The sequence below is a fragment of the Mastigoproctus giganteus genome, chromosome 11 (assembly GCF_048544385.1).
Source record: "Mastigoproctus giganteus isolate SK-2022 chromosome 11, ASM4854438v1, whole genome shotgun sequence".
Taxonomy (NCBI): domain Eukaryota; kingdom Metazoa; phylum Arthropoda; class Arachnida; order Uropygi; family Thelyphonidae; genus Mastigoproctus; species Mastigoproctus giganteus.
This window is the reverse complement of record NC_143585.1, coordinates 55988916-56013568: the sequence shown is the minus strand read 5'-3', so window position 1 is coordinate 56013568 and position 24653 is coordinate 55988916. Positions and strand designations below refer to the sequence as shown.

The window sequence follows — 24653 nt, the reverse complement described above, 5'->3', positions numbered from 1 at the left end:
GTTTATAAGTTATGCTTAGTGGAGCAATAGGATGGTAACTTTGAGGGAGGTATGCTGGTTTTCTTGGTTTGAGGGTGGCAATAATTTTGCATGTTTTAAAGGTTTTGGAATATCACCCGTTTGTAGTATGCTAGAAATAAACATGCTAAACATATTCTTGCATATTTTCCACAATGAATTAGGAATTCCGGATGGATGACATCAAAACCTGGGGCCTTGCCTGCTCTCATATCCTGAAGTGCAGCTGTGATCTCAGCATCAGAGAACAGTCTGGAATACTCAGTTTCTGAGGCACACATTTTTAAGTCTTGAGTTCCCGTTTCACTTGGATTGTATATTCTCGGTTGTGTGGAGCTCTAGAGGTGGATACGATGTGTTGCAACAGCATTTGGTGTTATTAAAATATTGTCATGAGGTATATGGTTGCTGTTTCCCAGCTTGCGTAGGAGAGACCATGCTTTCCTGCTGGACCTCTTGAAATCAATGGTCTGTATCCATTTTTCTCGGCGGGCGACATCAATCTGTGTAACAGCTCGTCTGCTATCTCTTGGTCACCACTTTCAAGAAAGTCCCTATACAGATTCTCACTGATCTCATTCCATCCTGGGATATATTCCTTCCGATATCCTCTGGGGATGTACCTTTTACCTGTGCTTATCACTGTGCCCACAAATCTCTTGTAGTTTTCAGGAGAGGGGGTGAATCCAACCCAGACACCTATCAAGATCTCTTGAGAAAGCATCCCAGTTTACTTTCCTGAAGTTCCATCTAGGGCAGGGAAAAGTTACTAATGGGATGTTTGTTCCAATTTGTATTAGGGTTTGCAGTGCTGGCTGTGAGGGTAGTCTGATAGCAGAACAGCAGATACACACCGTACAAATAATTTACAATAATTACCTATGGATAATTACCTACCGGAGGAGGGAAATGCATAGGTTGTCCATTTCCTCTTCTCTTATTAATAATTATTATTATTATTATTTTCTTATTATTTTTTTAATTTTCTTATTTTTTTAATTTTCTTATTATTTTTTTAATTTTCTTATTATTTATTTTTTTTTATTATTATTATCTCTCTATACATTAAAATTTCCTCCTAGTGATATTTATTCAAGCCAATGGGAGAAGAGGGCGAGTCAGTTAAGTCACTACAAATGCAATTAATTATTGACATCTGCCTCCATAATGTTCACGAACCTCATGCCACGTGCTTTCCTGTCTATCATGTGATGTTCCATTGTAACATTTTTTGTATTTTAATGAATATTATATATTTGTAAATAGCTTAGTCATTTGTAAATATTTTAGTCCTGCTATTTCGGATGCAACAATATTCCACATGCATTATGGGAACCCGAAGCAAAAGACCTTTTCCTAAGTGACCTATGTGAACGCAAGTAAATAATTACATAGTGATATTTATTTGACCTTGAAAATGCCACGCACTACAAATGCTCAAGTAAATAATTACATAGGCCATTTCCTGATTAGATGTCGATCACAGTGACATATTGTTTTTTTGTCTGGCGGCACCGGGGGGGGGTTTACTCTGTAGGATACAATACTCTGCATAAGACCAGGGTGAAGTATTAGTGTGTGGTGTGTTGTTCCTCTGACCACTTAGCCTGGGGGGAGGGGCTGTGAAGAACCACTAACAACTCCAGTTTCCATCACTGCTGTGGGGAGGCGGGCCAGGACACATTAGGAGAGAAGAAAGCTCTGGCAGGGTGAACCCTGGGATAGCCTAGGCATCCAGAGCATCTAGGCACCCAAAAAAAAAAAAAAAAAAAAAAAAAAAAAAAAAAAATGGAAAGGAGATAATGGGGAGATAGGAAGAGGGTGAGATAAAAAGGGTAGAGAACAGAAGGGGCAGTGTTGAGACACTCGCCTGATTTAAAAGGGCAGACAGTAAGGGGACCTCTGGTACAGGACACCTCCTGGTCCAGGAGGTGTCCTGTACCAGAGGTCCCCTCAGCCCCTCCCCCCAGGCTAAGTGGTCAGAGGAACAACACACCACACACTAATACTTCACCCTGGTCTTATGCAGAGTATTGTATCCTACAGAGTAAACCCCCCCCCGGTGCCGCCAGACAAAAAAACAATATGTCACTGTGATCGACATCTAATCAGGAAATGGCCTATGTAATTATTTACTTGAGCATTGGGAGTTGAAATTGGGTGGTAGGATGAACCACCAGGCAAAAGGGGGAAGGGGATTGAGGGAAGGAGACACAACCACCCCAGGTATCCTATGATGGAGTGCTTTTTGCATTCTCCATTATAGGGTACTACTGGCCATTAGGGTAACCGCCAGGCCACTGTCCTACAGTGGCCTGGGGGTTATCCTAATGGCCAGTGTCAGCATCCCACACCATGCCAACTAGGAAAAGCTACAGCATGGCATCAGTTTGGATAACCTTGAGGGCCTGCATAGCCATCTGTCTGTCTGGTGAAGAAGCTAAGATAGAACATGCAATTAATAATAACTTTCATTCACTCAACATTCACAAAATTTTACTTTTTATAGTTTTTTTCTTAGACTTTCTATTTTCTTTTATATATTAGATTAAATATCCATCAGTGCATTTCAACAGGTGTGTCTTTATGTAGAAAAGCATGCTCAGGGGTTGGCAAGCATGTGGACCGAGGTGGCGGACCCCCTAGTTATTATTATTATTATTTTGGCTGGTGCAGCATAAGCCATAGGCTTCCTTGCACCCTGTGGCCATTACTAATGTAAATTGATTTTGCTGCTCTCTCTGCCTAATACAAGCTTGTAACCTATGTAATAAATTAAACACTCATTCTTTAGAATAATACTGTTAATTTTAGTACATATATTATGCATTCTCCTTTTGAGATAATCTGAATTTTCATTGGGTATTTTGTACACTTTTGTTTTAATGAAACCCCAAGAAGTAAAAATCTAAAGGAATGAAATCAGGAGACTGTGGTGGCAAAGGTACAGCATTCCCATATCCTATACACTGGCCTTTAAATATGCATCATACCCACTATCTGCTATTTTGCTGGAACCAAAGATGTCAGGCTTTGATATTTCAGAACTTTTTAACCAGTAAAATTCATTAATATGAAGTAATTCATATTATTTTTCCCAAGTCAGCATGCTGTCAAGGAAAACTGGGAGGCCAACAACTTCATCTTCCCATATGGTACACCACACAGTGACAGACCATCTCACTGGAGTATTTCTGCAACAATATTGATTTTCACAGAGAGGAGTCCAGTAGCTGGAATTGTCCCTGTTTGCGAAGCCATTTCATGAAGCTGGCCTTGTTATTCCACAGGATATTGCTGAGTAAACTGGGATTTTTTTTCTACCTTAATTAAAATTACAAAACTCCAAAAATTTTGTATCATCACCTTCATACAACCTTTGCTATAAGAGAAAATGTTAGGGATGCAGTTTGTACAGTGGAAAGATGCTCCAAATCTGTCTGTCACAACCAACTAGCGGTGTCCAGAAGCTTTCTGGACATTGTGTGTGTTACATATGATGCATGGAAACAGCAGTGATGAATATTATGTTTTACCTGTCTGAAGACAAATGTCCAGTTGGATAATGCTGTATGTATTCACAGCAGAATAACTTTTATTGATATAAGTACCGAAATGGCTGTCGTGGTGGGGGAAAGGGATCATGTTACATTATAGCAAAAGGATATAGTAGCATTATGCTTCCTTTTGGGGAGACACATTTTAATTGATTGTCCAGATTTTAGTAATATCCGTTTTACTGCTTTTAATCATCTGACTGAGCCGTATACACGCAGTCAGATTTTATCTGACAATGACCATGTGTCTGCTATTTTTAGCTTTTTTAAATCAGTAAACCATTTTACTCATATTTAAAAAATCTTTGTTAATGTTACTTGTTTACTGATTTGTCTTTTACCGTTTATACTTGTTTTTTTACTTTGACTTGGTGACCTAATTCGTTAGGCCACTAAAAATTTTATGTTTTAATGACCAGGTTTTGGCGCATTATAGCCTTAGTTGCTAATGCGCCAATAAAACCCAACAACAAACAAACAAAGCTTCCTTTTGGGAAAGCATTACATCTTTGTAGTGTAATGCTTTGGCAAATCATTGCAGTAGTCTGACTAACAGCTTGAGAGAGAGAGAGAGGTGCCATGTAAAGAAACTTTTTCTCTTTTTCAAATAAATTTCTATCTTTATCTTGTCTATTAGCACAACACTGAATATACTACTCTGATGATGTTAGCTTTTAATAGGCAGAATTGGTTTTATTGGTTTTAATTAATTATTTGTACCTTCAACAAATAAAACTTATGGCAGTAACCTTGTTTTTTTTCCCTATAAACAGTAAATTCTAAGAATGATGCTCTATTTCATCATATAGGCTTCAAGTTCTCACCTGAAAGTGGGAATAAATTTCCTGGAACTGCAGTCAGAGTATATGCCGATTGTAAAGATAATGTTATGCCAGGCAGTTATATTCCTTATTGTTCTATGGCTCAAGCACAGTTGTCTTTCCATGGTCACAGAGATGCAGTGAAGTTTTTTGTAGCTGTTGCAGGTAGGTGACTTAAAGATGCAACTAATAATTCATGCTCTAACAATACACATAATATATTATACAGGGCGATTTCAAAGTTTGGGAATAAGTTCGACTAACCAAGACTATGAAAAAAAAAAGATTTTTTCTTTTTTTTATCTCATTACTGCTCCTCATGGACATTAGTTGTAATTGAAATACTGAAATAACAGGTATACATTTAATGTATGGTCATGAAAATGAATCACAAGGAGGCCAGGAAACATTCCCAGCACAACAGTGTCCTGATAGAAAAATGTGCGAGGCCATTAATCATTGCTTAGAGCAGGGGTGGCCAACTTAATTCATGATGCAATCTACTTTTTTTCTTCCAAATGTGCCACGATCTACCATCTCAAGAAGTTCATTGCACGTAGTTAAAAAAGTTATCAACACATATTGAAAAATGTTTATAAATTTTAAAATTAAACACAATTCAGAATTCTTATTTTAAAATTCATTCGTTTTTTAATTTATGTGAAGTTTGTGTCTTAATGTTGTCTGCCAAGCTTTCAAAATCGAGGATATACTGTGATAAGGCCAACCGTAAAGAGTCTTATGTATGCAACTTCGTAAGAGTAGAGCGATTCTTTGTTTCAAATACAAAAAGGCCGATTCACATAGATATGTGGAATCAAAACAGGAATTTAAAAGTTCACTGCATTTTTTTACATTTGGGTATTTATCTCAGCAAACATATTTCCAAAAGTCTTTTTCTGATGATCTGGCTTTCAGGAAGGTATCGTTTCACAATGTAATAATTTCATTTTTAAGTAATATTTTCTCCACGCAAAAAATCTCAGCGTTTTTTTTTTGTTTTTTTTTGCACAATTTGTTTCATATCTAAATCGACATTAAATGGATAAGAAATATATATTGAACAGTCTTAGATTGTTTTAAAATCACTGAATCTGGTTTCAAAATCATCCACAACTTTCTCAATTTCAGAAACATTTCTCATTATTAAATTTGTATCATCTTGCATATTTGCAAAATGATCGAATTTTTTTTCTTTGAGATCCTTAACCATTGCCAAAAATTGATATTTATATGCAGAAATACTATTAATCATGTCATCCACATTTTTATTTTTTCCTTGTAATTCCAAATTAAGATCACTTAATTTACTGGTAAAATCTACCAAAATAGCCAGATCACACAACCACTCCATATCTTGTAGCCGCTGATAATCATCTCCCCTTTGATCAACAAATTTTTTAATTTCATTCAGCAAATTTCAAAATCTCTGTAGAAACTTACTCCAATTCAGCCACCCCACATCTGTGTGTAATATCAGATCTGGTTCATTTTCATCAAGTTGCATTTTGAAAAGACTCCTTTGAAGAGATTGTCCTCTGATGAAATTCACGATTTTGAAAGCTATGTCCATAATACTTTTAGTATTTAATCTTTAGCTGGCTGATACAGTGGTAACTCAAAAGATCTGGGAATTCATCCTTTTGGCACAATGTGATGAATCTGTTAAGATGCCCCATCATTGCTTTAGCTCCATCTGTTGTTATTGACATGAGCTTAAATAGTAGTCATTTAATTTTTTCAGTAAAATTTTTGAATGTGTTTAATATATCAAGACAGACCTCTAGTTCTTTCTTTTAACAAAACCATACCCAGCAGTTCTTCTCTGGTGGCAGAATCATCGAAAACCATATGAATAAAAACGAGTAATTGAGCTGTATCACTGTTGTCTGTAGATTCATCCAGTTGTAAAGAAAAGGACATACAATTAGCAATATGAGCATGCAATTGTTCGCTCACATTTTTACTCATTTCTTGATGCATTGTATCACAGTATTTCGAGATAATTGCAGATCTCGAAGAACCTATCTAATTTCATTTTAGTTCTTAAAATTTTCAAAAAGAGAATCTGTTATTTCTAAAAATGCATCTTTGATGAATTGACCATCAGAAAATGGTTTGCATTTTTTTGAAAAAAGATTCATTTTAAATGATGCTACAGTTACTGCTTTACATTGTAAATTAGGTGTCACGAAGAAATTTTGTTTTGCGAATAATCTGGATTTAAGTTCTTTTAATTTATTTTTTCTAAGGTCCCTATTAGGTGGAAAATCCAATTGGTATTTACCATGGAGTGCATTGAAGTGCCTTTCTAAATTTCTTCTTTTGGGTATAGCCACGGAAGCATTGCAAATCAACCAATAACGTTTTTCTTATCATTATTAAAAAAAAGTATTCTAGTTCCCACTCTTGATGAAAATGATACATTATACTCTTTTTCATATTATTCATTTTAAATCAAAGGGTATTAAATTATTCCAGTTATTAACATTAATAAGCTAAATAAGAATTCAACACATATTCTCCACAATGTAATTGGGGGAATTTTCACTAGACAAGTCTAGTGGCTGCACACCAACAAGAGTAGTCATGTAGTTCAAAGGATTTTAATAAGCGAAACCGGTGGGGCATAATAATAATAATAACATTTAGATTTTGACTAATCTATTTTTTATGTATATTTAAAATTCGTCATGATTGACTGAAATTAAAGCTGTAATCGACTGGTAGGCCACCCCTGCCTTGGAGGAAATGAATCATTTGCATCTGTGAATACTGATTAGGGATTAGAGAGAGAGGTAAAAACTCACAAGCACCTGAGCTAGAATAACAGGGTCCAAACCACAATAAAGAGTATTCTGGATACAACACAAGAAAGTTATCAGCAAGAGTTAGTTTCACAGGCAACTGCAGAAAATTCTTCACTGACACCTATATTTTTATCATTTACAACAAGTGCAGGACCTCTCGTGAAATTATTTTTCCAGCACCTGCAGTTATTGCATTCTACCCGTGGTTTATACAACTGTATAAACCACCGAAGAGTAATCTACAGACCTGAAAATTTTGAAGAGTATAACATTAGTACTCACATGCAGATGCAATGGGTGAGCAAGTGTGAATGTCTTATTATGAGTAACTTTAATTTGACCAGATTGATTGGAATAAGTGGGAGGGAAACTTACCATGGGGGAAATTTTTTTTTGAATAAACTAGATGATTATTGTTTGTACAAGCATGTTAGAAAAAGTACTAGAGGTGAAAATATTCTTGACCTCACCATTATTCACAAATTAGATGACATCACAGGGCTTAAAATACAAGAACCATTGGCAAGTAGTGATCAAGCAGTCATCATTTGGAAGATGAAGAAAGATGTTACAGGCAAAGGCACAGGTTTTAATTTCAGAAGAAGTGACTTTGACAGTTTAAGGCACTATATATGGCATCTACAAATTGGGCAGATTGCTGAGTGAGGGTGCGTACACTTGAATTATGGAATACCTTTAAAGCAAATATCACAGAAGCCATGAACACTTACATACCATTAAGAAAATATTTGAGGAGGAGAATCCCAAAATGGATGAATGCAGATCTGGCCAATCAAATAGAGCATGATATAGTTACAGATCTACAAATAGTACTGAAGCCTAAAAGCTACAAGTTGATTCATAATAGTACCACAGATAAATTTAGGCAGACTAAGGCTGCATATGTTAAAGTATTGTCCAAGAGAGCAAAGAATGGGAACAAGGAATTTTTCATTTATGTAAATACAAGGAAGAGAAAAATGAATCGGATTGGACACTTATGCACGCTTAGGCAACTCAAGCATTCGACTGTTGGCATTCGTGGTGAGTAGATGTATCTTGGTGATGCTCTTATAGTGATTACAGAGAATTAGAGATTACAGCGGTTTGAATATTGCTTTTAAATAATTTATTCAGTATATTGTAAAGTTTATTTTGATGATTTTTTTTTTTCCGTGTACTTTTATAATATAAATATAATTTTTTGAAAGTTACTTTCATTGATATTTAGTAAATTTTACAATGGTTGTTACACGATCTGCCTTGAACACTTCTTCAGAGCCCGGGGGCTCACATCTGGTGAGTATGGGCTTGGCAAACCCAGGGTCCTGAGCTGGATATCATCATTCTTCTCTTTCTTGGTGGTTCCGTTCTACTTCTCTCTCTCTCTCTCTCTCAATTTTTTTTTTTTTTTTTTTGACTGGTGCAGCATAAGCCTCAGGCTTCCTTGTATCATGTGGATAATGATAATGATAATGATATCATGACTTATAGGGAAATAGCTGATGGCAATTTCTGGGTGAATCATGAATTTATCCTTTAGTTTTCCAAGGTCAACCTAGTGGATAATCATAGCTCATCTAGTGATTCTTTTCTTTATCACCATTGTACAGAGTGTACTGATATTAAATTAAAATTTGGTGCATTGCTAGAACAATTTGATTCGCTGAAAAAACTGATGCTTGCCCTCAAGAATAATGTAATTGTCAGCAACTCAAGACTAGTAACCTGCCAAGTGATGCACTCCTGATTCAGGGCCCCAGAACAGAATAACCAAATGCAAACTACTCTGGTTCAAAAGGACTTAACATAACCTAACCTTAGTTCTATTAGGAGACTCCATTGTCAGGGAAACGGGAAATATTTTTTGTAATAACGATAGGTGAACTAGAACCAGGGTATGTCTGCCTGGAGCAACAATTAATGATGTTACCGGATTTTTAGATTGTCAGATTAAAGAGGTGTAAAGAGAATATTATTGTATTAATGTATTGGTCCCCACATATTCATGTGGGGACCAATGATATTAAGCTCACATGATCTGATGATTTGTTAGACAAATATCAGATCATGCTGAAGAAATGCTGTGAGTTAGGTCACAATGTCTATGTGCCTGCAATTCTGCCCAGACATGATAGGAGGGATGTGCTGAAATCCTTGTGGAATAACTCGAGATTTGAAGAACTCCGCAAGGCTTTTGTGGAGAAATTTTTATCAGCTTGCCCCGCACTTGTAGATAGAAGGAATCTGTTTTGTAGAGATGGGATACATTTAAACAAAGGTGGTGCAAGGGGTTTTTGCCAATATTTTTGAGGATAGCTTAAAGTTTCATGGAACTGCTAGTTTGGGTGGACAAGGGTAATATAAATACGTGTTTATCCGAATAATATTGGTCAAAGTCAAGCTTGCACATACCTCAAGTGTTATTGTTTGTTATTGCAACAGATGTTAGCAAGATGTTCTGCGGGCAGAATTGTTTCAATGAGTGGGTAGCTAAAGCTAGGGAAGTAAGCTTAAATAACTTTAAGGTGTGCCAGGGCAGTTAACTACAGCAATACCTCGCATAGCACTGATAATTGGTATCGAAACTGTTCCATGTTATGTGAAACCATGCTGATTGAGGTATAGTTATAATAGGTTTTAATTTAATGCATACCAGAGAAACAGTCTATAAACAAATTATAATAAATCTATAAACAATTTGCGGTTGATAGCCAATTAAAAGTATTTGAAATTAAAAATATTGCAAAAATTTTATTAATGAAAGGTAACGTCATTAGAGATGAGAAAAGAGCTGTTTTGTTTATTTAGGTATTTCAATAATAAAGTCCGGTGAAGTTGTCTCTTCTTTTTCTCAGTGTACAAGTCAAAAACTTGTACACTGAGAAAAAGTACACTGACAAAAATGCATCAAAGAAGCATTTTTGTAGCATCGAAACCCATCTTGTAAAATTTGCTGCATCTTGATGCTACATTCAACATCTGGATTTCCATTCATAATTGCCTTGCAGGCCATGTCAACCCCTCCCCCAAAAAAAAAACTTTCTCCAATTCTTCTGTTGAAATTTTTTTGGTGCCACTTCAGTGTTATCCACTTCAGAATTGTTTTCCTCTTCTTCATATGCAGTTTGCTCATCAATTTCAAGGAGAGTTGCATCATCTAAGTCATTTGCGTGTGAGTCAATGCAGTAACATACATTGATAGTGTCAAAAAGTTTAAAATCCGAAGTCTTTTCCGATCTTCACAATGTCTTTGGCAGTTGTCTGAATTCGTAATTCAAAACCAGTGAAATAATTTGCCAAATGGGGCAAAATATGCTGCCAAACAGAATGCATGTTGTTTGGCAGCAGTTTCTAGCCAAAGTGCAAATATATTTTCGATCATATTTAAAGGAGTAAAAAATAAATTTTGAAATGAAAAGCTATCATGTCGTCTTGTCAGGATGGAATTAAGAATACAGAACACTGTTGCACTTTGCTAGTGACTGCCTGAGGAAAGCTATTGGTACATGTGCATGTGAGACAATAGAGTTGGCACTTCAGCATATATGTACACGTTCCTAGGCTACAACAATGCAGCATATATGTAGAGTACATGTCTAGGCTATTGAATGAGTTTTAATATGTACAGTAAATTTAATTTTTGACTTAAACTTAATTGAAAACCGTATTATAGTGAGACCCATGCTGTTTGAAGCCGTGCTAAGCGAGGTATTGCCGTATACAAGAACACTAAGTTTTAATTGTTTATACAGTAATTTCAGAAGTGTCATCAATAAAATGAGCGAATTCGAACTGCTGGTTAAAAAAAAATAATGCTGGCATAATAGGGCTTACGGAAACGTGGTGCCACCCAGATAGAGTGGACGATGAGTTCAGTATGGTATGTATGCTGTATTTAAGAAGATAGGGCAGATAGAACAGAGTGGGGTCACTTCTTATCAAAAGCTTCTATCAAATTTTTTCAAAAGAAGGATAGAAATGGACTCTGATTTCATAAATTGATTGTTACTGGCGATAAAATATCGGTGCATGCAAACAAAATTCCAGTCTTCCTGGTGGTGATCACCAACTTGTACCTTTTAAAACACACACACTCGCACAATAATTTCAATCAAACGTTATTTTTTTATTTTATTTTTTTTTAGGATATTATTCATTATGAATTTGTTTAGAATGATCAGACAGTAAACGCGGTCTATTATAAAGAGATATTGATTTGAGTGAGGTAAAAAAAAATTTTAGGAATAAACATTTCCAGCCATATGAAAATGGTAGATGATTTCTCATCTAACTCTACCCTATGTGATTTTTTTTTCTCAAACTGAAAATGAAGCTGAAAGGCAGTTTATTGACTTAACAACCATCCAACAGATCCATTTAAGTTGTAATGTTTTCATGGGGCTAGCAAAGTGTGTTAGTTGTCTGACAGTAGCAGGGATTTCTCCCATCTCCACATTGTATTCTTTGTACATGTGGCACAGAACTCTGTGGAAGCCAGAGATTTAAAAAGAAGTGTGTAGGAGAGTGGTTTGTTGTGTAGTGTTATGTTCTGTTGTTTCTCTGGCCATTTAGCCATTAGGCCTCTATTGGGACCCACCATTGCCCACACTTTGCCATGAGGAGGCAGGCCCTGCCACCTAATTTCCAAGGATTTCTGTGCCAAGGCCTATATATATATAAAAAAGGTGAACACTAGAATTTGTAAATGCCGAAAGAGGTTTACGAGAAAGCAGTTGAATTTAGATGTTGAATAGAATTTGGTGGCATTTTTAGGGGCATACTTGGTCAGTTTAGATAGAGTGGGGGGGGGGAGACTGAAGACTGGAGGGAAACAGGTAGAAGGATGGGGATGACAGCATAGGCATCCCCAAAGAGGTCAGTGGGGATGAGCTCCACCAGGCAAAGTATGGGATAGGTAGGGAGAGGAGGAGACAGAGACCCATCTTCTCCCTCCCCTGCCCGGGGATGAGGTTTTAAAGGGAACCAGGTTAAAGTACTCAGTTCAGATCACCAAATGGCGAGTCCGCAGCAAAGCTGCAGTATGTCTTCGTCGGTGATGGTTGTCAGGTCCATGTAGTGTCGAATCTGGGAGGGAAGGTCAAACTGCCCATCCCGCTCTGGGGTGGGATATATTAGCTGGCAGTGGGGAACCCACCAGACTAAGGGGTGGGAGCAACACAGTTACTTCATTCATAATCTGCATTCGATTCTACTTGGCATTCTATTTTTATACTTTTTTTTCCTTATAATTTTTTTTTTTTTGTTAGGTTATATATATATATATATTTTTTTTATGTGAACCCCAAACGCGAGAGGTATTAGAACCTATAGTACTTATTACCGTGCTTGGGTTGGAGGTTGAGAAGACGAAAGAAGATATTTGTTGACATTGGACTTGAACTTCTGTACATTGTAATTTTCAGGAAATACGTATGAAGGAAGGTTGAATGAATAAATGAGGAAGATGAAAAGTTAGTTCTGTGTGTTTGACGTTGGACAGTAAATGGATGTTAGCTGGTGGCGGCACGTGTTCGGACTGTTTTGAAAGAGAGAGCGGGAATTATAGAAGCCAATTCAGAAGAACAGTGCCCATGGAAGTATCTGTAGAAGAGGCATGCAGCATCACCCTCAGTGAGCGATCAGAGAGAAAACTGGATAGCCAATTACTAAAAACAGTTGGCAAACCATAAGATGGAAGCTTGTTTAGAAGACCTTTATGTCAAACACGATCGAAAGCCTTTGATATGCCAAGAGAAACTACTTGTGTTTCACTGTACCTTTCCATTGAATTAGTCCATAAATGGGTAACATAAGCCAGAATATCACCAGTGGATCGACGCTTTCGGAATCTATACTGGCGATCGTTGATCACGCGGAAGTTTCTAGGTAGTTTAAAATTTGGCGGTTAATTGATTTCTCCATTACTTTAGAAAGTGTAGAAGTAATTGCAATGGGACGATAATTAGATGGGAGGGATTTGTCACCCTTTTTAGGAACTGGCTGGATATGAGCAAATTTCCAAGCAGAAGGAAAAACACCTTTGGAATAAGAAAGTGAAAAAAGGTGGCAAAGAATAGGAGTAAGTTCAGGAGCACAGATTTTGAGAACAAGTGGAGAAATACCATCGGGACCTGGAGCTTTCTTAGCATCAAGATTCGTCAAAATCCTTCTGACATCCTTTTGACGGAAGACCACAGGAGACATTGAATGGAGCATGTTGGGAATGGTGGGAGGTGTTTTACCAAGTTCATTAATACATGAATTGGAAGAAAAATGGGATGCTAGCAGGTCAATTTTATCCTTGGCTGAAGTGACAATAGAACCATCTGGTTTTGACAGAGGTGGGAGCAGAGATAGGCAAAAGTTGCGGCCAATAGCTTTGGCAAGAGACCAGAATGCTAGGCTAAGGGCAAGAAGCCAGTTTTCTACTCTTAGCCTGTTCAAACTCTAATTTGGATTGATTAATAACTGCTTTACAATTGTTGCCAGCTTTGGTGTATGCAGAAAATGAAACTGGAGAATTAGAAACAAGCCAATTACGATATGCAACATTCTTTTCTTGAACAGCCTTAGCACATTTATTGGAAAACCAAGGTTTAGATAAAGGACGAGATTGTAAAGTGGAGTGTGGGATAAAGGATTCCATTCCTGCAAGAATAATTTCACTGACATGATCTGAGCAAACATTGACATCAGAAGTTTTGAAACAGTAATCCGACCAAGGAAAAGAAGTCTCGCAGGTCATCGCATTTCGCATTCTTGTAATGCCAAACAACACGAGGTTGGGAATAGCCATGAGATAAAGGTTCCATTGGAGAAGAGACAATCACCAAGTTGTGATCTGAAGTGCCTCAAGGACCTCTCACTTTGACCGTGTACTTAGAAGGGTTGTTTGTGAGAAAAAGATCAAGTGTATTGGCTGTATGATTAGATTGTCTGGTATTCTTGTAGGTAAATGAAGAATCTGTGCTAGGTCATTAGGAATTGCAAAATCCTCAGCATCTCGACCTGCTGGGTCGGTGTGACTTGAAAACGGAAGCTAGCTGGCGTTGTGAACATTAAAATCACCAACGAAAATTACCTCACTGTTAGGAAAGTTGGACTGAAGAAAGTCAGGTTGCAAAGAGAGGAAGTCAAAGAGTTCCAAGTGGTTAGTGGAGTTGGGAGAATGGTAGAGACAACAGATGAATTTGACACAATGAGGTAGAGAGATTTTAAGCCAGAGAAGATCAAAGAGAGGAGATTCCAAATTGCCAAGTCTCTGACAGGGAATATCAGAACGGACATATGCACAAGTACCACCTTCGAGATGAAAGGAATTATACAGCAAATAATTCGGGCATCGGAGATGAGCAGTAGTTGAATCAACCGATAACTGAGATTCTGTCAGGAAAAGTACATGGGGTTTGGCAGACTGCAAGTGGAAATGGACATCGTTGAGATTAGAATTGAGACCACATATATTTGTAAAATGAATTAGGAAGTGCTTGGGGGGTTTAGATCTTTTAGCAGATAAGCTTGCTCTATTAGTTTGACAATTCATAGTGTATTCAATAGTAAGAAAAAGTGGGTGGGACATGCTGTATGAAAAATAATTAAATTTTTTGGATATTGCTTACACATGGTAAGAATATACCCAGATCCTTGACATAACGGCCCCGAGTGCCAAGCGAGTGACTAAAGCGATTCTATAGTGATTTGAAAGCGATTTTCTTAAAAGAGCGATTGATTGTAGTTGAACGTTAGTTTCTAATTTCCAAAGTTATATAATTTTGCTCTTCTAAAGTAAAGAAGTCAGCTTACTCAACAGAAAGGAAAGCCACCTTTCTTCTTGTATATAAAACTAATCTATTAACGCACTAACACTAACATCCTTATCGCTTGGTCACTGGTGGCACCGCTCCTGCCTCCACGTGGCGGGGCTGGAAGCCTGGGAGGAGAAATCCACTCTCCCGGGACTAAAAGGAGCAACTATGGACAACACAAAACAGCCCTACTATGGATCTCTTGATCCAGATTCAAGTAGACATGACGACCATGATAATTTGAATAAATCCCATGCTAAGAGACAAAAAAAAGAAGGGACAGATTTTTCTGCTCCTCTCTTCTTAATATTACATTCCTCCACAGACCAACCATTGAGTAAACTCTCCCCATTTTTGATTCAGAAATGTCTCGAAAATGTGGCTGGGCCTCCAAAAATGGTTCGGCGACTAAGATCTGGAGACCTATTAGTGGAGATGAGTGAATACAGACATGCTGAAAGACTCTTGAAAATATCTACCTTTGGTGGAATTCCCACAAAGGTTACCCCACATGCCACCTTGAACTCCTCTAAAGGGGTAATATCTGAATGGGATCTTCTAAATGTATCAGAGGATGAACTTGTCTCCGAATTAAGTAACCAAAATGTAGTTCAGGCAAAAAGAATTGTCATCAAAAAAGATGGAGAGCCTGTCCCTACACGAACAGTCATATTGACATTTAAGTCACCAAATCTCCCCGCAACTATAAAAGCTGGATATCTCAGATGCCATGTTCGACCGTACATTCCCAACCCAGTTCGGTGCTTTAAGTGCCAAAAATTCGGTCATTCGCAAACTGTGTGCAGAGGTATAGTCACTTGTGCTTCTTGTGGTTCAAAAGAACACACACATACGGACTGTAATAATGAAACCCAAAACTGTCCTAACTGCCAGGGAAATCATTCTGCCTTCTCTAAGGATTGTATCCAATGGAAAAGAGAGAAGAACATTCAGAGATATAAAATAGAGAACAAAGTGTCATATCAAGAGGCAAAGAAACACTTTGCAATCCCTACTAAATCATCTACATACGCCTCAGTTACTCAACAGCTACGCACAATATCAACTCAGACTGACTGCTCCGTCCCTCCAAATATCTCTATATCTGGTTGGGCGAAATCAATACTTACTTCATTAAAAGAACAATCTCCATCCAAATATGCAACCCAAGAAGTAAATACTCCGGTAACAATACCTCCAGATAAGAATCCTAATCAGCAACCGAAAGTACAAACTAAGAGCTCTGAAAGAACTGATACGCACACATTCAGATCTGATACCATGGACACTGATGAAAAAGCGGATGAAGATGACACATTTCTTGAAATTCATCCAGAAGGTGACATTGACACAAGCAGACCAGTCTTCTCAAAGAAGGATAAAGGAAAAATTGACAGGCGTAAGCAAACTACCTCACGGAAGTTAGCAGACACTAGCTAAAACCAAACAATGGATACAATTATTCAATGGAATTGTCGTGGGCTCCGTGCTAATTTTGACGATTTTTACGATCTCCTATCTGAATACAAGCCTGTTGCCGTATGCATTCAAGAAACAAATCTCACAAATGCAATATCTATGAAAATTAAGAATTACAATATGTATAGAAAAGATAGAAACTCATCTAATTTAGCTCATGGAGGAGTAGCACTCATAGTGAACTCTTCGGTGCCCTCTAGACCTATCCCCCTGCAAACATCTTTAGAGGCTATTGCTGTCCGTGTCACTTTCGGAATCACAATAACATTAGTTTCATTGTATCTATCACCAAATCATACATGCACCTTTGCTGATTTAGATAATTTAGTAATGCAAATACCTGCCCCCTTTTGTATTATGGGTGACTGGAATGGCCATCACCCGCTATGGGGTTCTCAACATCTTGACTCCAGAGGAATTGAAAAAATTTTAGACAAACATAACCTGACAATTTTAAACACTGGTGCTCACACATATGTGCATTTACCATCTGGCTCAACCTCCGCTATTGATCTTTCTATATGCTCTCCAGTGATATTTCCTCTCATAGACTGGACCGTTACTAATAACCCTCGCGGTAGCGATCACTTTCCTATCATCTGTACTTTCTGTATAAGTTCTACTCCTCAGAGTAACATTAGGACAACCTGGAAATTTGCTAAGGCGAACTGGATTAAATACCAAGAAATAGCTCACTTAGATGCTATCTTCATAGCAACCCACACAATTGACTCTGCAGTAAGCTACATTACAGATACAATAATGAAAGCATCCGAGACTGCTATACCAAAATCATCATCCAAAATCCGGCTTCATCCAAAAATGTGGTGGAACGAAGCATGCAACAGCGCTAAAAAAGAAAGGAACAAATATTGGAATATTTTTCGAAAACATCCAACCACAGCTAACCTCCTACAGTTTAAGAGAGTCAGAGCTAAAGCTCGTCATATAAGACGGGAGAGTAAAAAAGAAGCATGGGCGCATTATGCCTCCACCATAAACAGATCCACGGATACTTCCACAATATGGAAAAAAATCAAAAGAATTAATGGTAAATACTCGCAGACAACTTCTCCTATTCTACTTGTAAAAGGGAAAGAAATCTCTGAACCTACAGAAATTGCCAATGCCTTAGGTACTACGTTTGAAACGCTTTCAGCTGTTGCCACATATGAACCTGCATTTCAATTGCTAAAATCCCAGACAGAAAAATACAAACTAAATTTTAATACTGCCATCCTTCATTCTTATAATCTGCCTCTGACCATGAATGAATTGCGTAATGCACTTGCACGGGTGAAAAACAGTGCTCCAGGTCCCGACGGAATTTATTACACCATGATCTGTCATCTAAGTGAGGAATCATTAACTGTACTCTTACAACTGTATAACAGAATTTTCTTAGAGGAGTATTATCCTGCTAGCTGGTGCCATTCTTATGTGCTAGCTTTCCCGAAACCGGGAAAAGACCACACAGATCCCAAAAATTACCGTCCTATCTCTCTAACCAGTTGTCTGGGAAAAACATTGGAAAAAATAATTAACGCCAGACTGACATGGTTATTAGAGACTCAAAACATTTTAAGCCCAAGTCAGTATGGTTTCCGGAGAAAAAGATGTACGCTTGATCTCATTATCAAGGCCGAAACAAATATCCGGAATGCGTTCTTGAGAAATGAACACCTAGTTATGGTATGTGTTGACATCGAAAAGGCCTTCGATACAACTTGGCGATATGGGATTCTTCAGGACTTGCATAAATTTGGACTTCGGGGTCATCTCCCAAAATTTATTAAGAACTTTCTAGGCAATAGATCCTTTCAAGTCCGTTTCCACTCTTCATTATCTCGAGCATATGTACAAGAAGAGGGAGTTCCCCAAGGATCAGTGTTGAGCACCACACTCTTTGCCATTAGGATTGATTCTATTACCAAGTGCATACCTAACACAGTTGACGCATACTTGTACGCTGACGATCTTGCCATGTCATGTCATTCTCAAAATATGAGACTTATTGAAAGACAACTACAAAGCACCATTAACAAAATAGTCTCTTGGGCCAAAAATAATGGATATCGGCTTTCAAAACCAAAAACGACTGCTGTACACTTCTGTCACAAACGTTCTTTACATCCGGATCCAGACCTTCATTTGGATTCTCATTGTATTACTTTCCAACCTAGTATTAGATTTCTTGGTGTAATATTTGATAAAAAATTAAACTTCCTGGAACATATAAAACATATTCGTACAAGTTGTCTTAGAAAACTAAATCTTCTCAGAGTAATTTCTTCTATGTCATGGGGTGCAGATCGTTACGTGCTGTTACATCTATACCGCTCACTAATCAGATCCCGGTTAGACTATGGGTCTCCTGCATATGACTCAGCCAGGCCAAGTGTATTGAAATGGCTTGACCCTGTACATCACAGTGCATTAAGAGTTGCACTGGGGGCTTTTCGCACATCACCAATCTTAAGCCTGTATACCGAAGCCTATGAACCACCGTTACACCTTAGGCGTGAAACTCTACTACTAAATTATGCAGCCAAAATCAGCAGTCTCCCACATCATCCCATGTGGCAATACCTCTTCACGCCAAAATGGAGAGAAATCTATCAAACTAAACGGCGTTACAACAAACCATCTGGCATTAGGCTTGAAGCTTTGATCACAAGCTGGGGCCTGATGTTTTCTAACACCCTCCAGGATACTAGCATGGAAACGCAGCCATGGCTTCCCATGGCTCCAGTAAATATTGATAGACATTTTCAGCAATGGGGAAAGAATAGCTTCTCCGAAATCAACATTAGACAAATACATATGGCTCACTCTACAGAGTTTAGCAGCTTCATTCAGCTATACACAGATGGATCCAAAACTGGTAATAAAGTTGGCACAGCTGTAGTACTACCAAATGCCACCATCTCCAGACAGCTCCCACCAGAATGCAGTAATTATACCTCAGAGTTATATGGTATTCTACTAGCCCTAGAGAATATAAACGAAGCCTCGTACGCTAAATCCATCATTTATACGGACTCGTTGAGTGCTGTTAATGCTCTACAGTGTAAATCCTTCCCTAGTCATCCTCTGATACAGAAAATTTTAGCACAGTTATTAGCACTTCATGGACGTGGACAGCTCGTAATATTTTGCTGGATCCCTGGACACGTTGGAATCGTAGGAAACGAGCAGGCAGATTTAGCCGCTAAAATTGTTACAAATGAGATACCATCAAATTTCAGGACTCCATATATTGATCAAAAGTCTTTTATCAAACAGACATATAAAGAAGTGTGGACACGCTTGTGGAAAGATCAGAAAAATAATAAACTTTTTGAAATCAAGAGAGAACCCAAGCAATGGCAATCCAGCATGAGAAGAAACAGAAAGGAAGAAACTATTTTAGCCAGATTACGCATTGGTCATACTTTCCTCACTCATAGCTATCTACTAACAAACAGTGACCCTCCACAATGCAGTAATTGTTTATGCCCACTAACAGTAAAGCATATCATCATCGAATGCCCGCAATATCAAAAAGAACGGAAAACAGCTTTTTCCTCTAATTTTCATAATTACAATCATTTAACACTGCAGTGTGTTCTAGGAGATCGAGAGAACATAGATGACATTTTTCTTTTTCTAAAATTTATTAATAAATATCACCTTATCTGAACTGCTATCTCCTGTAAGAAAAACGAAGGAAATATCAGACAGTAATTAGTGCATTATAGCCTAAGTTGCTGATGCACCAATAAATCTAACAAACAACAACAACAACCTTGACATAACGTGGCCTCGATGATGCCCCCCCCCCCCAAACACACTACTCGGACTCCCTCCAGTCACTATCTGGCAGAGTAGAGGTAGGAAGATTATACACTAGCTGATCCGGAAGCCTCCTAGAGAGTTACCAATAGGTTCGGTCCAGTGTACTAACTAGCCGCCGGCCTGCGAACACTGTTTTAGAGCTGTACCCTCGAAATGTAAGGAATATTGGATCTAGCCACGACGTTCATCATAACCTCAAAAGTCATCAATCATACTGCAACTTCTGGGTGCGAGGTTAGCCTGTGCAGACATTGCTCCTTAAAGCTCTTCAAACAGAGAAGTTTTTCCTGATTTATTTTCTGCTTTATTAGTTTAAATTGTCATATTAACCTATTTTCTAGAGTAGCTTTATATTCCTAGTTACGATACTTAGTTTAAAGTTTAACTTAGACAGAGATTTCGTAGATATTACTTAGTATCGGTAACGGTATCAAATCCACGTGTCACAAATTGAACGAGAGGTCTTTTAACCAAATTTAGTCGATTTATTAACCAATTGTTATATCAAATTATCTTCTATAAGTAGATTATAGACCTAGTCAGGATCCTTAGTTTATTCTAAATTGAGATAGCGAGATTTCGAAGCTAATCAATACTTACGAGTCCGTAGAAATACCGTTCGGGAATTCCCGCCATTTTTACACGATAGCATAAGCTTAGTGTAGTATACTGCATAATATAATATTGTCAATTAATCAGTAAATCTATTAATCTTGATAAACTTTATTGTCAATTAAATTGTATTTTTAACTCTATATAAATATAACGACTTAATCGTAACAAATAATTAATACATAACTATAGTGGTACACGTGATACAGAAGTTGTATAAAGGGAACACTAGATACCGAAAAAAAAAAAAAATAAATAAAAAAAAAAATATGTATATATATATATAACATAACTGTTTTGGGATATAACTTAAGGATTTAATTTTTGTTTTAAATTTTATTGAATTAAATTGGAATCATGACTCTGACCAGAGCAGCAAAGCAAAAGGCTCAAGCTAATGGGAGTGCTGTGGTTCAGGGGAGAATTGAGGGGGGCAGTTGCCCTCTGAATCACAGTCTATTAAAATGCACTGTTTGCTTGATGTTTGCGGAGCAGTCGGGTACGGGACATGATACTGCCAAGGGGGATGTCTTTGTGTGTGCACGATGTAAGGAGTGCAAGGAAATCAGGCGACAACTCAGCGTTGTTATGGGCCTTTATGAGACCTTGAAGGACAGGGTGGATGCCCTCGAAGGAAATAAATTGAGGGGGCCCATCAAGCTCTCAGCTGCCCACATCAATGCCAGAGCTTGCACTTGGTCATCAGGCAACACAGGGGCAGCCCCCTAGGCAGAATGTGCTGGTCCCACAGGAACTAGTAGTTGTTGGTGACTCTATTGTCAGGGAAACGGGGAACATGCTTTGTAAAAAGGATAGGTGGAATAGGACCAGGGTATGTCTGCCAGGGGCAAAGGTTGATGATGTTGTAGAGCGGATATCATCTTTTAAGGGCACAAAAGGTGATATAGTTGTACACGTTGGCACTAATGATATTAAGAGTAGGAGACCGGCAGAATTACTTAACAAGTACAGGTCACTGTTGAAAAAAAGCCGTGAATTAGGGTTGAACTTGAAAGTGTCTGCAATTCTGCCCAGACACGATAGGAGGGAGTATATGATGAGAGCCTTGTCGATCAATTCGGCCCTGGAGAGATTGTGCAAGGCTCAAGGGGTAGAATTTTTTTCAGCCTGGACTGTACTTGTTAACAGGAGAGATTGCTTCTACAGGGATGGGATACACTTAAATAGAAAGGGTGCAAGAATTTTTGCTGATGCTGTCGAGGCAGTGTTAGGTGGGTCAGAAAACTGCTAGTTGGGGGGGATACAAGGACTAATAGATTAACAGTAGCCACTGGCAGAGGTGGAAGTGATTCTTGCACTACTTCTATTCAAATGAGCAGAAGTCTGAAAAACAAGATGCAGGATATTTCAGAGACTGCTGGTAGTCATTGCGGTACAAGTAAACACATGGGTTGTGTTAGGGTAGCTAAGAATAGAAACAGGTGCATGTATACCTGCGTGTACACCAATGCTAGGAGTTTGGTAAATAAATTTGATGAATTTGAGGTATTGCTCAAAACATCAAAGGCAGATATTGTTGGGATATCAGAGACGTGGTGTCACACAGATATAAGTAATGCGAAACTGGAATTTGGGGAATATAATGTATATAGAAAGGATAGACAGGACAGGAGGGGAGGAGGGGTTATGCTATTAATTAAGAAACACATAAAGTCAAAGGAAGTGAAGCCAGTTGACATCGATGGACAGGGCAGTGTCGAGTCAGTTTGGTGTGACATAAGCATAGGGAAATCAAAATTGAGAGTAGGAGTGTGCTATAGGCCTAATGACTCTGATGAGTATAATAATATATTGTACAGGGAAATAGAGTGGGTCAGTAAATCAGAGAGTCTTATAATGGGGGACTTTAATTTCCCAGATATTGACTGGAATTTGTGGGTTGGTCACTCGCACACTAGCAAGGCTTTTGTGGATTTATTGGATGATTGTTTTCTACATCAGCATGTTCGTGAGGCAACAAGAGGGAGCAATACTCTTGATCTGATTATCAGTAGTGATTCTTCATGCATTAAGAACCTGCAGATAAATGAACCACTAGGTGGCAGTGATCACAGTGTGTTGAAGTGGGATTTACTCAAGGAGGTAACTACCATCAGAGGTAAAGGGAAGGGTTTTTGTTTTCGTAAAGGCGACTATGATGGTCTGAGACAGTATTTAAATTCTATACAGTGGGACCAACTGATGATGTTACCAACAGCAAACTCAAAATGGGAAGCATTCAAGGAACTAATCTTGGTGGCTACCAGGCTTTACATACCAACTAAGAAATATTGTTCAAGGTTTAGACCTAAATGGTTGTCAGATGGACTAATGAGACATGTGGCAGAGAAGAAAAATGCATGGGATACATACAAATTAATGGGTGACATGGAAGCCTATGATAGATATAAGTTGGTCTGTAACCAAGTCACAAAGGAGATTAGGCAGGCAAAGGCAGACTACGAAAAATCCTTGGCAAAGGATGCAAAGAAAAACAGAAAGGAGTTCTTTACATACTTGAACTCGAGAAGGAAAGGGATGAATCAGATTGGTCCACTGGATATTGATGGTTCAACAGTTGAGGATCCTGCTCAGGTGGCTAACAATCTAAACGAGTATTTTGCATCTACATTCACGCATGAGGAGTTATTCAGGAAAGAGAATGATGTAGGTAAAGTAAACATTGGCAGTGAGCTGGATGATTTTGTAATAACTGAGAGTAAAGTGGAGGAGAGATTGTTGAGGATAAACATAAAAAAGGCACCTGGGGTGGATGGGATCTATCCAGTTATATTAAAGGAGGCAGCAAAGGAAGTATGCAAACCCCTAGCCATAATTATGAGAGCTTCTTTGGACTCAGGGGAGGTACCCATAGACTGGAGGTGTGCAAATGTAATCCCAATTCACAAAGGAGGATCAAAGGCTGACACAAGTAATTATAGACCTGTTAGTTTAACTTCTGTTCCAGGTAAATTAATGGAGGCACTGGTTAAAGAAGCACTGCAGGATCATCTAGACAAGAATTCAGTTATAGCTCAGACGCAGCATGGTTTTGTTAAGGGCAGGTGTTGCCTGACCAATTTGATTGGATACTATGATGTAGTCACAAAAGAACTGGATGCAGGGAATAACTTTGATATTATATATTTGGATCTTAGAAAGGCTTTTGATACTGTTGCACATGGAAGACTGCTGCACAAATTGGAGCAGTGTGGCATTGGAGGCAAATTGCTGCTATGGATAAGGGGATGGTTGAGTGGCAGAAGACAGAGAGTGGTAATCAATGGACACTGCTCAACGTGGACTAATGTTATTAGTGGAGTTCCTCAAGGTTCAGTGTTGGGTCCATTGTTGTTTTCGGTGTTTATGAATGATATTGATGATGGGATATCAAGTTTAATGTCTAAGTTTGCAGATGATACAAAGGTTGGCAGGGTCGTTAAGGACACTACTGACGCTATGCTGCTGCAACAGGATCTGGAAAGGTTGAACAGATGGGCTGAGAGGTGGCAAATGAAGTTTAACATTGACAAATGTAAAGTACTACATATGGGTAACAGTAACCCCAGAGCAACGTATCGACTCTGCGGTACTACACTGACAGTGGTGGAGAATGAAAAGGACCTGGGGGTAATTGTGCAGGCAGATATGAAGTTCTCTGAGCAGTGCAGACGAGCTGCAAGAGTAGCTCATGGTGTCTTGTCAATGATA

General features: G+C 38.2%; 1 protein-coding gene across 1 annotated transcript in view; it reads left to right on the top strand.

Moving 5' to 3' along the window:
* LOC150078024 (C-Jun-amino-terminal kinase-interacting protein 4-like) overlaps positions 1-24653 on the top strand; it is a 518865-nt gene that overhangs the window by 466814 nt on the left and 27398 nt on the right. The window contains exon 26 of the mRNA XM_090385183.1: positions 4385-4561. Within this exon, the coding sequence (XP_090241309.1) occupies positions 4385-4561 (177 nt within the window). The remainder of the gene's footprint in view (positions 1-4384; positions 4562-24653) is intronic.